The 13,079-nt window shown below is 57.0% G+C and overlaps 1 protein-coding gene across 2 annotated transcripts in view; it reads right to left on the bottom strand.

Annotated features, from left to right (window-relative positions):
* ALDH1L1 (aldehyde dehydrogenase 1 family member L1) overlaps positions 1 to 13,013 on the bottom strand; it is a 97,769-nt gene extending 84,756 nt beyond the window's left edge. For both annotated transcript variants that reach the window (XR_010842404.1, XM_067043239.1), the window contains exon 1: positions 12,322 to 13,013. Coding sequence is in view for 1 of the 2 variants with exons in the window: in XM_067043239.1 (XP_066899340.1) it covers positions 12,322 to 12,335 (14 nt within the window). In the remaining variant the exon portion in view is untranslated. The remainder of the gene's footprint in view (positions 1 to 12,321) is intronic.
* Positions 13,014 to 13,079: the final 66 nt, after the last annotated feature.

Here is a 13,079-nt window from a genome sequence, read left to right as displayed (position 1 = left end):
CGCAGCTCCGTTTTCCTGGGCAGCGGCTGCCACTCCTAAAGCCCTCCTGTCACGGTTGGACACAAGCACAAAGGCACAAGCGCTGAAACCTCAGCTAGCGGGAGCCCCCGAGGAAGAAGCCTGGCCCCCAACAGCCCCTTGGGCAGCTCTTCCCAGGAGGCCTCGGGCCCCAAAGGCCAGGCCAGCAGGGCAGGGGCTGGGCTCGGCCAGAGAGGAATCGAGGGTGCTCCTCCCCCTGGGGGAGCTAGACGCGGTTTTCTGTGCCCAGGACTTCAGGGCCCTTTGCCTTTGGCTTGTCCACTAAGGAGACAGGCCGCTCACCGAGGGCCTCCCTCCAAGTGCGTTTGAAGGTCGTCTGTGTGTGCACTCCACTGCAATGCTTATGTGCACATGTAGGTAAGCACCTCGCCTGTGAATGCATGGCTCTGTGTGCGCAAACACCCTTACTATGTGTATTTGTTTGCGGAGAGCGTGGTGTGGATGGTATAGACCACTGTCTGTGTCCCACCTGCACTGCCTGCTTGTGCACAAAGGCCGTGTGGTCCCTTTAGTGTGTCGGTGCATTCTGCGGTGTGCGCGCGCGCTCGCTCCTGCGCACGTCCTGGGCTGAGGTGCTCGTGCCCCCGCCGCCCCGGAGGCCAGCGCCCCCCTGGACGTCGCCCCCCAGACGCGCTCAGCACCACCACCGTCTCCCCCCCTCCCCCCGCACCCCCGTGCCTTCCCCCTGCGGGCGGCGGAGCATCCGGCTGGGCTCTGGGCGGAGCGCCGCGCCCGGGGGAGGTCGGGCGCATTCCTGCGCGCGCTCAGGCCGGAATCGGTACATTCCATTCATAACACTCCCTCGAGCGGGGGAGGGAGGACGGAGCGGAGAGTTAGTGATTAAACGGAGGAAGAACGAGGCTCCGCTTGGCTGGGCGCAGGACCAGCGCTGGAGACGAGGAGCACGTGAGCTGCTTCCCGGGAGCCCGCCGGCTGCTCACAGGTGGCCTCGTGGTTGTGCTCGGATACGGCACCACGGGGCACTGGGCCCAGGGGGCCTTTGGGCGGCCGAAGTACAGGTAGTCTTGCTACCGCAGGCCCGCTCTAGGTTCTGTTGTCACTCCCATTCCACGGATGTGGAGACTGAGCCTCAGAGATGAAGGCGCTTGTGCCTGGTAGCGTCATCGCAGCAGCAACAGCCTTTGCAAAGCCCTGGCCCACGGAGGGGAGCTTTCGGTCGCCTGACGACGTCCACATCTCCCTCAGCTGAGTGCCGCCCTCCTCCGAAGCCCCCTATGCCCCTGCCACTCCCCTTGGCCCTGGGAATGCTGTCCCCTTTGCTTTGGGGAGGATCTCACCTCCCCGGCTGAGCTGTGCCTTCCCCAAGAGCGGGGCCCGGATCCCACCTGCGCTCGGCCGGGAGTCAGTGGCAGCTCAGCTGGCGGGACACTCTGACGTGTGGGACGTCAGGGCCCCGCCGGACACAGTGGCAGAGAGAACAGGCCAGAAGCAACTGAATCTGACTCGGCTCCAGGGGGACAGGGAGGTGGTGGGGAGGAGAGGGGGCTGTGGCCGAGGGGACGGCCCGCATGGCTGGCACAGCTGTGGCCTCGTCCCAGCGCTGAGCAGGGATGACGTGGAGTAGACAACTCAGTGCCCAGTCCTGGTGGCCCTGGCCGGGGCCAGGCCGCCGAGGGTGCAGCCTCTGCTGTGTGTCTGCGGCCAGCCGGGGGGAGCTGGGGGCTGGGGGAACGGCTGGCACAGGAGCTACGTGAAGAAAGGCTTCTGTGGGGGCCACTGATGGGCCTTAGCATCACGAGGACCATCGAGAAGAGAGTCACGTGTCCCTGTCCGCTGCAGGCTGCCATCCACCTGAGGCCCCGTGACCACCCCGATTAGCCAGAACGATGCCTAGAGGTTCTGTGATTGACGGGGGAGCTGCTGGAACAGGGGGGCCTACGGGTCCCGCTCAGCCAGCCAGCCATCGGCCACGCACCGGGCGGGGGCCTCTCCTGGGCTGGGAGACCTGGGCAGATCACTGCACCGTTCCAGCAGGTCACTGTGACCGGGCAGCCTCTGTCTGCTCAGTGTCGGTGGGCAGGGGTGGTCCTGGTGTCCCCGGGGCAGCGGCTGGAGTCGCTGGGCAAACGCGCTGGCCCCCTGGTCCCCACCTCACCCTCTCCCTCTCCTCTCTCCTCCCTCCTCCCCGTCTCCTTATCACGATGGACTTGTCTGGACCCGTCCTCCCAGGGAGAAGCAGAGTCACCTCCATTGGTGCCCACAGAGGCCTGCTGCTCCGCGGTTTATAGCGGGGGTTCTCGACGTTGGTCCAGAGAGCTCTGGGTCCCCAAGACCCTTTCAGGGGGTCTTGGGGTGAAACCATGCTCGTGGTAGTGCCGGGGGGTGTTTTCCTCTCTCACCTCTGCTGAGGGTACAGCAGCATCTTCAGGGTGACGTGCTGTCCTGCAGTCGCAGCTCCGACAGCCAATGAGACCTGTGCTGTGTATCCTTGCGTTTCAACGTTTCTCCATTCTAATTAAAATTAATTTATTTAAAAAGGGATCCCAGACCAGAATGTTTGTGAATCGCCAGGTTAAACTCGGTTCAAACCCAGGTTCTGTCCCTGACTGTCTACAAGGCCTGGAGCAAATACTTAACATAAGGGAGACGCGGGAGGGAGGAGATGTGGGAGCGTATGTGTGGGTATGGCTGATTTGCTTTGTTGTAGAGCGGAAGCTCGCACACCATTGTAGAGCAGTTGTGCTCCAATAAAGATGTTAAAAAAATACATATATATACACTCCAGGGGCTTCCCTGATGGCGCAGTGGTTGGGAGGCCGCCTGCCGATGCGGGGGACACGGGTTCGGGCCCCGGTCCGGGAGGATCCTACGTGCCGCGGAGCAACTAAGCCTGTGCGCCACAACTACGGAGCCTGCGCTCTAGAGCCCGTGAGCCACAACTGCTGAGCCTGCGAGCCACAACTACTGAAGCCTGCGTGCCTAGAGCCCATGCTCTGCAACAAGAGAAGCCACCGCAGTGAGAAGCCTGTGCACCACAACAAAGAGTAGCCCCCGCTCGCCGCAACTAGAGAGAGCCCGCGCGCAGCAACGAGGACCCAACGCAGCCGTAAATAAATAAATAAAAGAATATACTCCCCAAAAAACCACGTAAGAACCTGCAGCCCCTCTTCTTAAAGAGGGCAGAAAGGCACCTCCCTCCTGGTGCCCACACGGGGGTGCGGGCATGCGTGAGGCTGGAGACAGAACACAGTGGATGGTGCACCCCGCGGGTAAAGCCATGGGACTCTGCCTTGCAGACACCCCTCCGTCCTCTGGGGAAAGGCGGCCAGCTCCCTCCAAGGCCCTGGGCGCCCGTGGGGTTTGCAGGGACTCTTAGCAGCTCTTCAGAGTCTGGCAAACAAGAACGAGCCGAGCCCCTGGCCCAGGGCATTCACCCCGCCTGGCACTTTCCCCAGGCGGGCGCTCGGCCAGCTCCCTGAGCACACATTTTCCTGCATGTCCGAGGTGTGAGAAAAGTAACACGTTTGTTGTCGATCTTGCTGGAAAAGGCCTGGTTTTAGAAAGCGGTGTGTTTTGAACTTGTTGCAGAGTACGTTCTGTAAATCCTGACCAAAATACCAACTGACGTAAAAGAAGCTCCTTCACGGAAAAAATATTTTGCTTGGAGATGGACCCCCGGATGCTGATGGAGGGTAAAGTGCCTCCTTCCCCACGCCAAGCCGGAGCCATCGGGGGAGGAGTGCCTGGATTCAGCCTTTGCTGCCTGGGCTGCCACCTCCGAGGGAAGCCACGGGGGGAAAAGCTGTTCCAGCTGAAAAGAGAATTCAGTTTGGTGGCCAGTTACAAAATAAATATACAAAACCTGTGGCTTGCCCAGCGCCCTAAAATAACTGTAACAAAATATATTGGAAAAAAGATCCCATGCACAATTCAATGAGAAATTAGGAATCCCAGGAATAAACTAAACAAGGAAACACACACACAGGACAGGAGGCTCCAGCTCTCACCTGAGAAATAAAAATCATTGAGTTGATGGAGAGAAACACGTGTCTCTGGATAGAGAGACATACTATTTTTTTTAACATCTTTATTTGAGTATAACTGTTTTACAATAGTGTGTTAGTTTCTGCTTTACAACAAAGTGAATCACTTATACATATACATATGTTCCCATATCTCTCCCCTCTTGCGTCTCCTTCCCTCCCACCCTCCCTCTCCCACCCCTCTAGGTGGTCACAAAGCACAGAGGTGAACTCCCTGTGCTATGCGGCAGCTTCCCACTAGCTATCTAATTTACATTTGGTAGTGTGTATAAGGACATACTATTTTGTAAATGTCCATTTTCTAGCAGAAATATTTGAAAAGGAAAGCAAGAGGGTGGGGGGTGCAATGGTCAGAGATGAAGGCTAAAATCCTTTAAACGCTGAACTCCTGATACAAGAATGGAATGGAAAACAATAGAAAGTCTACATGTCAGCCTGAAGTTACACAAACATTTGATACATAAAAAGATGACCTTTCAAATCAGTGGAAAAAGCAAGGGCCTTTTTCAATTAACAGTTTGGGCAAATCGCCAACCTGCTGAAATTAAATAAAATTAGATTCCCGTTCCGTGTTCTAGATGGATTAAAGATTCAAACGTAAAATGAAACCATGAAAACACTAGAAGCATTCTAAAGTGAATATTTATGTAATCTTGGGGGTGAGGGAGAACTTAATAAACATGAAACCAAAGATTAAAACAATAAGGAAAAGGTAATGGGTTTGACCAGAAAACATTTCAAAACTTCATTGTGTCAATAAATACAAACAGATCGTCTCCTTAGAAATGGACTAGGGCAGCTTTGGCTGCAACCCTTCCAAGTTCTCATCAACACAGGAAAAACACAAAACTCGCCACATTCATCCAGGCAGCACATTTTCATCTATAGCTGTGAAAAAAAAGAGAAATAAAAACAGAAAAGCCCCTGCCGGAAGGGAGCTGACATGTACGATGAGAGAAAAACAAGCGAGGTAAACAAATGAAAAGACCTGCCCACTGAAAACGCAGAGGGAAACCCAAACCAGCGACTCTGGAGAAGCCGCCCGTGAAAAGGCAGGGCGAGGGCTGCCATCTCCCTGTGGTCCTGCAGGTGGTCATTTCAGAGGCACCTCCCTTCCCAGCCCTTTTAACCCTCTTCTGTACGTTTCTGTCTCCTCAAGCTACTTACTTTGCTTCCCCTCTTCCTTGAAAGGTTGAATGTTCACAGCGGGTCACACAAACAATTGCAGATGAACGCGTGATTTCGGAAGGTACTAGGAGGAAGTGTTCCTGATGGTAGGTGGTCCTTGGATGAGTGTTTTACATTTTAATCGTTTGCTATTTATTTTAAGGTCTATGAGGAAAGCACTGGTATTCCTTGTATGGGAGACCTACGGCGTTTCCTTTAAGATAAGTATGTTTAAGTAGGGGGTTGATTTGAAAAGCAAGGTTAAGGGCAGGATAACACACTTTGTTCAAGCACGTGGCCGAAGTCGCGACCTCGGGCGCGGGAGCGACCGCTCTCCGGGACGGAGGTGCTGCTGCGGGCCAGGGGCCGCCAGAGGGCCTGCCCCGCCCTTTCAGGACCTCCGGCGAGAAGCACTGCGGGGTGAGGGCTCCCCGTGAGGAGGTGGGCGGGGCGGTGGGGCTTGAGCCGGGGCGGGACGCCAGGGTCCTTGTGGAGGGACTGAGCAAGAATGAGGGCGTCTCGGCTGCGGGGAGACCCTTGGAGGAGGCCCCTTGGCCCCTGGGGCTTTGAACACAGACTCTGATGCCGGGCTCCTGGGCCCAAGGTCCCGAATCGCTCTGTGCCTCTGCTGGCCCAGGGCACAGGCCCGGCCGCCCGGCCACGCGGGGTCACACCCGCACGGGGGGCGGGGGGGACCCGCAGCCCGAGGCCCCAGATGGAGGCTCCCCCCCTCCCCGGAGCTGGCGCTGCTCCGAGTCGGCTCCCGCCCTGAGGGCGCAGGCACGTGGCTCCCTGGTCCCAAGTCAGCTCTTCCCGTCGGTCTCCTCCCGTTCAGGGTCCCCGGAGCTCACCTCCAGGACTCCCAGGCTCCCTGCCCCAGGGTCTGAGGCTCTCCGGCCCTGGGAAGACGGGACCAGTACCCGCTCTCCTTCCCACCCGCCCGGGGGGGAGCGCGAACCACCCCCAAAGGCCCGCGGGGCTGTTGTCCGGCCGGACCCTGCTTGCCCGGGTGTGAAACCAGACGGGGTACCTCGGGGCAACATTAACCCTGCAAGTGATGGGCGTGCGACGAGTGGTGAGCAAGAAAGGGCCAGGGTGGGTCTAAGGAAAGGAACCCGCTCACAGATACGGTGTTTTCAGACAGAGCGACAGCCCTGCCACCCAGTCTTCCGGTTCGCAGCAGCCTCTGCCTACTTTTCTCCTCCCTCCCTCCCTTTCTGTTTTTAAATAAATTCACTTCAGCACTAGAGTTGACAGCAACACTTCAGTAACTCATGGCACAGTCTCCCCTGTGCAGACACCACAGAGGCGATGCTTGTGAAACACAGAAAAGTTTCGACACTGCTGGAATTAGAACCATTGCTCAAGGCCCACGAGAAGCTCCCGCGCCCTGTGTGCTGGCTGCGCGTGCCCCAGCCGCTTCGCGCCCACCTCCAGCCTGCGTTCCGGGTGATGGGGGTCCGGCTGGCAAGGGGTACACTCCTTCATGGAAGGACAGTCAGACCGCAGGATCAGGAGACCCACCCCCGGGACAGCAGGGGCTCCTGGAAGCAAGGAAGTGCCAAGAGGTGGTTGCGGGGTAGGGCAGCCCATTCACTGTTCACCCCTGAGCATCAGCTTGGGGGCTTTGTGTTTCAGTCAATGAGGTAAGTGGGGCCTCTGCAAAGATCAGGGAAGACAGAGGACCAAAGAAATTAAGAAAGCCGGCAAAGAACCATACTCACAGGGGAAGAGGTATCCGTTGAAATGACCGGCTACAAAAACAACATGTAAATTGCAGGCAGCATTTGCAAAGCTATCTCAGTGAGATTCTAGCAAAGCTGGGAGCCCGTGGAACACGATATTAATGGTAATAAGGCAACAAGCTGAGATTAAATGGGAGATGCTGAGGGAGGGGCAGGCAGGAGTGACACGGGACGTGGGTGGGCTTCTAACTCTTTATGCCAAAACGGTTCCAAACCTGCAGAAGAGCGCGCGGGCGTGAGGACAGTCCGGAGACGCTCACGCTCTTCTCCCGGAGCGGCCTGTTGTTAACACTGCGCTACGCTTGCATCATCACCTCCTTTCTCCCTCTGAACTACCAGACTAGTGCAGTCCGTGAAACGTGACAGATTTAATTCTGCTGGTAGAAGAAAGCATCCCGCCCAGAGTACAAGGACCAGGGAGCAGAGGATGAAAGCAGAGAGAGCTGGCAGCCCAGGGGCCAGATGGCTTTGAACTCGGATGATGCCTAGTTTGGGAAGCTGTGACGGTGCGTACACTCTGTGTCTGTAACGCTCTCCAGGGTTGGAGGAGAGCCCCCCAGAATCAAACACATCAACCTCCCTTACGGCCCCCGAGAACATTCAGACCACAGGCTAAGTTCAGACCACAGTGGCTCGAGTCATTCCCATCAGGTTTGGCGACCACATGAGTCCAGGTCAGTTCGGGGTTTTCTGGCAAATGGTTATGGGCAGAATGTCCATTTTCAGAGCCTTGTGGACACTGGAGGTGCGGGTGAGGCACTGTGGTGGGTCCCCGTCCCCGGGCGGAGCAGATGTTCCAGAAGACCAAGGTCAATCGACACAGGATGCAGTAAACAGGACTCTCACGTGGGGATAAACAGCTCAAGAAAGCGGGCCGGGAGGGCGAGGGACAAAGTGGCCCCGGCAACGGGGAGGTCCCGCTGAAGTGGGACCCCAGGGCGTCCCACAGACAGCACGGGGCGGGTGGGTGTGGACCCTGGCGAGGTAGGGGATTCTAAGAGGGGCGCGGGCTACTCGGAGAGATGGCTTAAAAGGTTCAGTATCTGCTGGGTGGGGAATGGACGCTGGGAGGCAGAGGCGGCTGTGGGGAGAGGAGGAGAAAGTGAGGGACGGACGACAGATTTCGGAGGCAGAGCCGACAGGGAAGACGGAGGCAGAAGACTCAAACGGCTTCTCAGTTTGGGGCCGTTTTCTGAGATGGGTCTGGGGCGGCCAAGATTCGGAGGCGCGTGCTGGCCGGTGCTGCGGACAGATGGCGTCTCCCCAGGATGCAGGTGCTGAACCCCCAGTGTGGGGGCATCAGCTGTGCGGGTCATCAGGGATAGATGAGGTCGTACGGTGGGGCCCACGATGGAAGCAGCGCCCTCACGAGAGGAGACCAGAGCCCGCGCTCCCCTCCACGCCAGGACTCGGCGAGAAGGTGGCCACCGCGAGCTGGGGTCCAATCTGCCAGCACCTCGATCTTGGACTTGCAGCCTCAGGAGTGGGGAGGAATCAGGTCTGTTAAGTTCAGCCCAGGCCGGTGCCTTGTGGAGCCCGCACCCCTGGCCCAGGCCTGGACTTTATGGGAGAGGCCCGCTCTTTGGTGCTGTCGGTCCTCGGTTCAGAGCCACGACCAGCTCAGGGCTCACACAGGCCCTCCGTGCTGCCCCGAAGACGAAGCAGCAAGTGCACCCTCGGGACCGCGGGCTGCGTTCACAGCCCTGCTCGTCCCTGCAACGCGAGGCCCCAGGAGAGGCCGGAACAAGCAGCGCCGGGTACACGCGAGACTCACAGCGCACCCAGCGCCTGTTTCCAGCTGAGAGCTCGCGCACAAGCCCTTCGCGTTGAGATCAGGTGAGGTGCACAGAAGAGTTCCTGCCTCCCTCCCCCAGCTCCCCCCTCCCCGTGCGGGCCTGTCCCGAGATCACGCGTGTCCACAGCTGGGGAAAGACCAGGGCTGCTGCTTTCAAGGTCCGTCGTGGGGCAGCAGGGCCGCACTGCTGTGGGGCTGACCCGCTTTGCTCTCGCTCCACCTACACGTATTAGCTGGACTCTGTCTGTAAGGAAGACGTTAACTCACGTTTCAGCCTCAAAAATTAAGCCACGCTCCCTCGACGGAGCCGGGCCCGGAGGGAGAGCGAGGCTCCCAGGACAAAGGTTCCCCGAGCTTCTCCCCGCGCGCGGCCTGGCCCGAGCGCCCTTCGTCCCGGCTGGGACTGGTCTCCTCGCGCTCTGGCCTGTGCTTCCCGGGTCTCTGCCCGGAGCGAGACCTGCCACGTCCTTTGTGCGGAAACCTCTCTCTCAGAGCTGCACCTCTTACAGTCGGGGGCCTTGTGGGGGGGCCTCCCCTCCACACACACAGACACAACTGTGCAGGCACGCAAGGCACACACACACACAAAGGTACACATATGTATTCCCACACGGTGCACACACGTGTGACACACACTATAGACGTCAGGTCATTGTTTCAAAATATCAAACAGTAGGGCTTCCCTGGTGGCGCAGCGGTTGAGAGTCCGCCCGCCGATGCGGGGGACGCGGGTTCGTGCCCCGATCCGGGAGGATCCCACGTGCCGCGGAGCGGCTGGGCCTGTGCGCCGTGGCAGCTGCGCCTGCGCACCCGGAGCCTGTGCTCCGCGACGGGAGAGGCCGCAACGGTGAGAGGCCCGCGTACCGAAAAAAAAAAAAAAAAATCAAACGGTAAAAGAAGGTAACAGTAGCTCAGGCTGTCACGTAGCTCAATCAACCCTTCGAACAACTTTGAGCAGACACCGCCATCACTCCCCTTACAGACCGTGGCTTCCACAGCCCCAGGTGATAGGTGACGTATCTCAGGAGCGGCAGCTGGGAACCAAATCCAGCTCTTTGTACTCAGGCCTGTGCCCCCAGCCCGCTGCCTGTCTGCTGTTCTCAAAAAAAACAAACAAAAAAAGACTCATCCGAGAGTCGTTGGGCGAAAAGTTGTCCACATTTGTGCCTCTAGAGCCCGTGGCCAGACCGACCGCATCCCTCCCTGTCACCTCTCCTTCCTCCCAGAAAGGTGGTCAGCTTCACAGCCTCGCCTGCACCACAGGGGCCCCACATATCTCCTGTCTGTCCCCCGATGGGGCTTTAACGATCGAGGCCTGTCCCCTGGCGGCTGACCACCAGGTAGACCACCAAGCGGGCCTAGAGCTTCCACCGCAGGTTTGGACACGTCACCCAGAGTTGCCCCTCTGCTCAAAACTCAAAGTAGTAAAGAAAACGAACATCTCAACGTTTAAAAGAAGGACAAAGAGTTGAACAGACATTGCACCAAGGAAGATATAAGGATGGCAAATGAGTGCATGAAAGAATGCTTAGAATCAGGCAGCTTTAGGCCCCCGATTTCATTCTTCAGAGCTGTTTTGACTGTTCCAGCCCTGTTGCATTTCCATATAAGCATTAGAACGAGCCAATGTCTATGAAAAAGGTTGCTGGGAATTCGAATGCGATCGCCTTGAATCTATGGATCAATCTGGGGACAAATGACATCATGACAATGATATCTTCCAAACAAGGAACAGAGACTCTGTTTATTTAGGTCTCCTTTGATGTCTTTAAAAATGCTTTGCAGTTTTTAGCCTCTTAGATTTATCCCTAAGTTTAATATATGTTCTACTATAAATGGTGTTGATTTTTTATTTCAATTTCTCGTTGTTGCTAGTCTAGAGAAATTGATTTTTGTTTATTGATTTGTATCCTGCAGTCTCGCTAAACTCAGTAGTTCTAGTAGCTATTTTGTATAGTGCTTGGGGTTTTCCACACAGGCAATCATGTCATCTGCAAATAAAGACGGTTTTACTTCTTTTCCAACCTCAACGCATTTTGTTTCTTATTCTTGCTTTACTGCACTGGATAGAACCTCCAGCACAAAGTGGGCTAAAGTGGTGGAAGTGGACCTGCTGTCTCTTTCTGGTCTGAGGAATTTAATGGTCTTCCACCATTAAATACAGCGTTAGCGGTGGCCTTTATCAGACAGAGGAAGTTCCCTTTTTTCCTAGTTTTCTAAGATTTTTTAAAAAATCTGATTGGATATTGATTTTTTCAAACAGCTTTTCTGTTTCTACTGAGATGGTCATGCGGTTTTCCTTACTTAATCTATTAATATGGTGACTGATTTTTTTCAAATGTTAAATGAACTTGCATTCCTGAGACAGGCTTTGTCGACTTGGCTGCCCTAAACAGCACTCTGCAGGATTCGGTTTCGAGGATGTCTCCAGTTAGGGTGTCTGAAGACACATTCCTTCTGTGGTTTAAGCGGCCCAGTGTGTGGACAGGACGGAGAGATAATAGCACACATTCAGCCCTCAGTTCCTCAGTCCACCGCAGACCCCGCTGGCGATGTCAGGACTGCAATTCCTTCATTTGACCCTCAGCCCCATAGGAAGGCAGGAAGGCCCAGCAGCCAGTATACCTGCTGGGCAGGTAAGGAGACTGGGACCCAGGGAGGGACTTATCCCTCGAGGTGACAGCTAGAAAGGGCGGAAGCTGGTGGCAAGGCCTCAGTCTGTGGTCCTCACCTCCCCCTGCCTTCGGAGCGCTCCCAACACTGGACTCAGGGGAGCCGAGCCCCTCAACACCCATTGGGGGCAGGTCCAAGAGAAGTGATCTCCACGGGAGCCCTGAAACCTGAAGCTTGTATTGGCAAGGGTCCTTGTCCACCCCCATGGACCCGACGAGGCAGCTGAGGCTCCAGGAGCAGGGACACAGCGGAGAAGCCACGTCTTGGGGGGTGCGGAGCCCCTCAAAGTGCTCAGGCCTCGGCTCCCGGCCAGAGCTACGCCCCGCACAGAGATCTGCAAGGCATACAGAAGGCTCAGAACACATGCGTGAACATCCCAGAACGTTTAGCAGAGAAGCACCCGCCTAGCCCGCGGCCAGGCGGCGCCGCACGCATGGGGGCCGAGTGAGGACGTTAAGTGGGTCCCCAGGAGAGAAGGGGGTGTGGGCCACGCCCCCCTCCGCGCGCACTTGCGCCGGGCACTGCGCCGCTGCTCCGACTCCGACCGCCCGGTTGCACCTCCCGGGGGCGGGGGAGGGGGAGGGGGTGGGGGTGGGCGGACGCCGCCGCCAGGAGCGTCCGCGCACCTTAACGGAGCGCCGTGCAAGAGCGGGTTGCACAGGTGCGTTCGCGGAGGTCACGCAGCCCCGCCCGCCGCCTCAGCGTCGGGGGCGGATTCTGTGTTTGCTTTCCATCCTTCTCTAGGGGCTCAGTCCCTACGCGCAGCTGAAACGAAACAACCCGCGTGCGGCCGCTGACTCGACCCCACCGACCCCCTGAGAGGAGAGAGGCACCTTCAGCCTCCTCCGCTCCCTCCCCTCTCCTTCCCGCCTCGGCACAGCTCGCGCTTGGGACTTACATGTTTATTTTCATTCTTCCATGGTTACGTGGATTGACTTCCTACAGCCGCCGCTGCAGCACATTCCCACGACCGCTCCCACTTCTGAAGTCAGAAGCCCTAGAATCAAGGCGTCGGCAGGGCTGGTCCCTCCAGGAGGCTCCAGGGCAGAAAGTCTCCTGCCTTTTCCAGCTCCTGGAGGCGCCTGCGTCCCTTGGCTTGTGGCCCCTCCTCCACCTGCAAAGCCTGCGGAATAGCAGCGCCCAACCTCTCCCTCTGACCTCTGACCCCATTGCCACGCCTCCTTCTGACTCGCTTGAAAGGACCCACGTGACTACCCCGGGCTCACCAAATCCCGCGTTATCTCCCTGCGTCAAGATCCTTAACTTGATCACAGCTGCAGAGACTCCTGTGCCCCGTAAGGGAACGTACTCCCAGGTTCTGGAGATTAGCACGTGGACAGCCTTGGGGTCATTATTCTGCCGACCACACTAACGGTGTGACTTTAAACAGTATGTTTAACCTCTGTATCTTATCCCAGCAATTTTAGCAAAAGCTCTTGCTACCACCCACGTCATTTGCTCAACAAATATTTGTTCTGGGAACTGGGCTCACAGCATTGAACAATACAGGCAAAACCCCTACTCCGGAGGAGTTTATGTTCTAGTGGGGAAGGCAGATAATAAAATGAATGAGTGAGTAAATTATGTTCCCAGCACAATTGATTTTTGGATGATGATTTGGCAAAAGTTATGTGCCTGCTCTTTGACCCAGCAAGC

This window comes from Kogia breviceps, chromosome 10 (genome assembly GCF_026419965.1).
Source record: "Kogia breviceps isolate mKogBre1 chromosome 10, mKogBre1 haplotype 1, whole genome shotgun sequence".
Taxonomy (NCBI): Eukaryota; Metazoa; Chordata; class Mammalia; order Artiodactyla; family Physeteridae; genus Kogia; species Kogia breviceps.
This window is presented reverse-complemented; position numbering and strand designations above follow the sequence as displayed.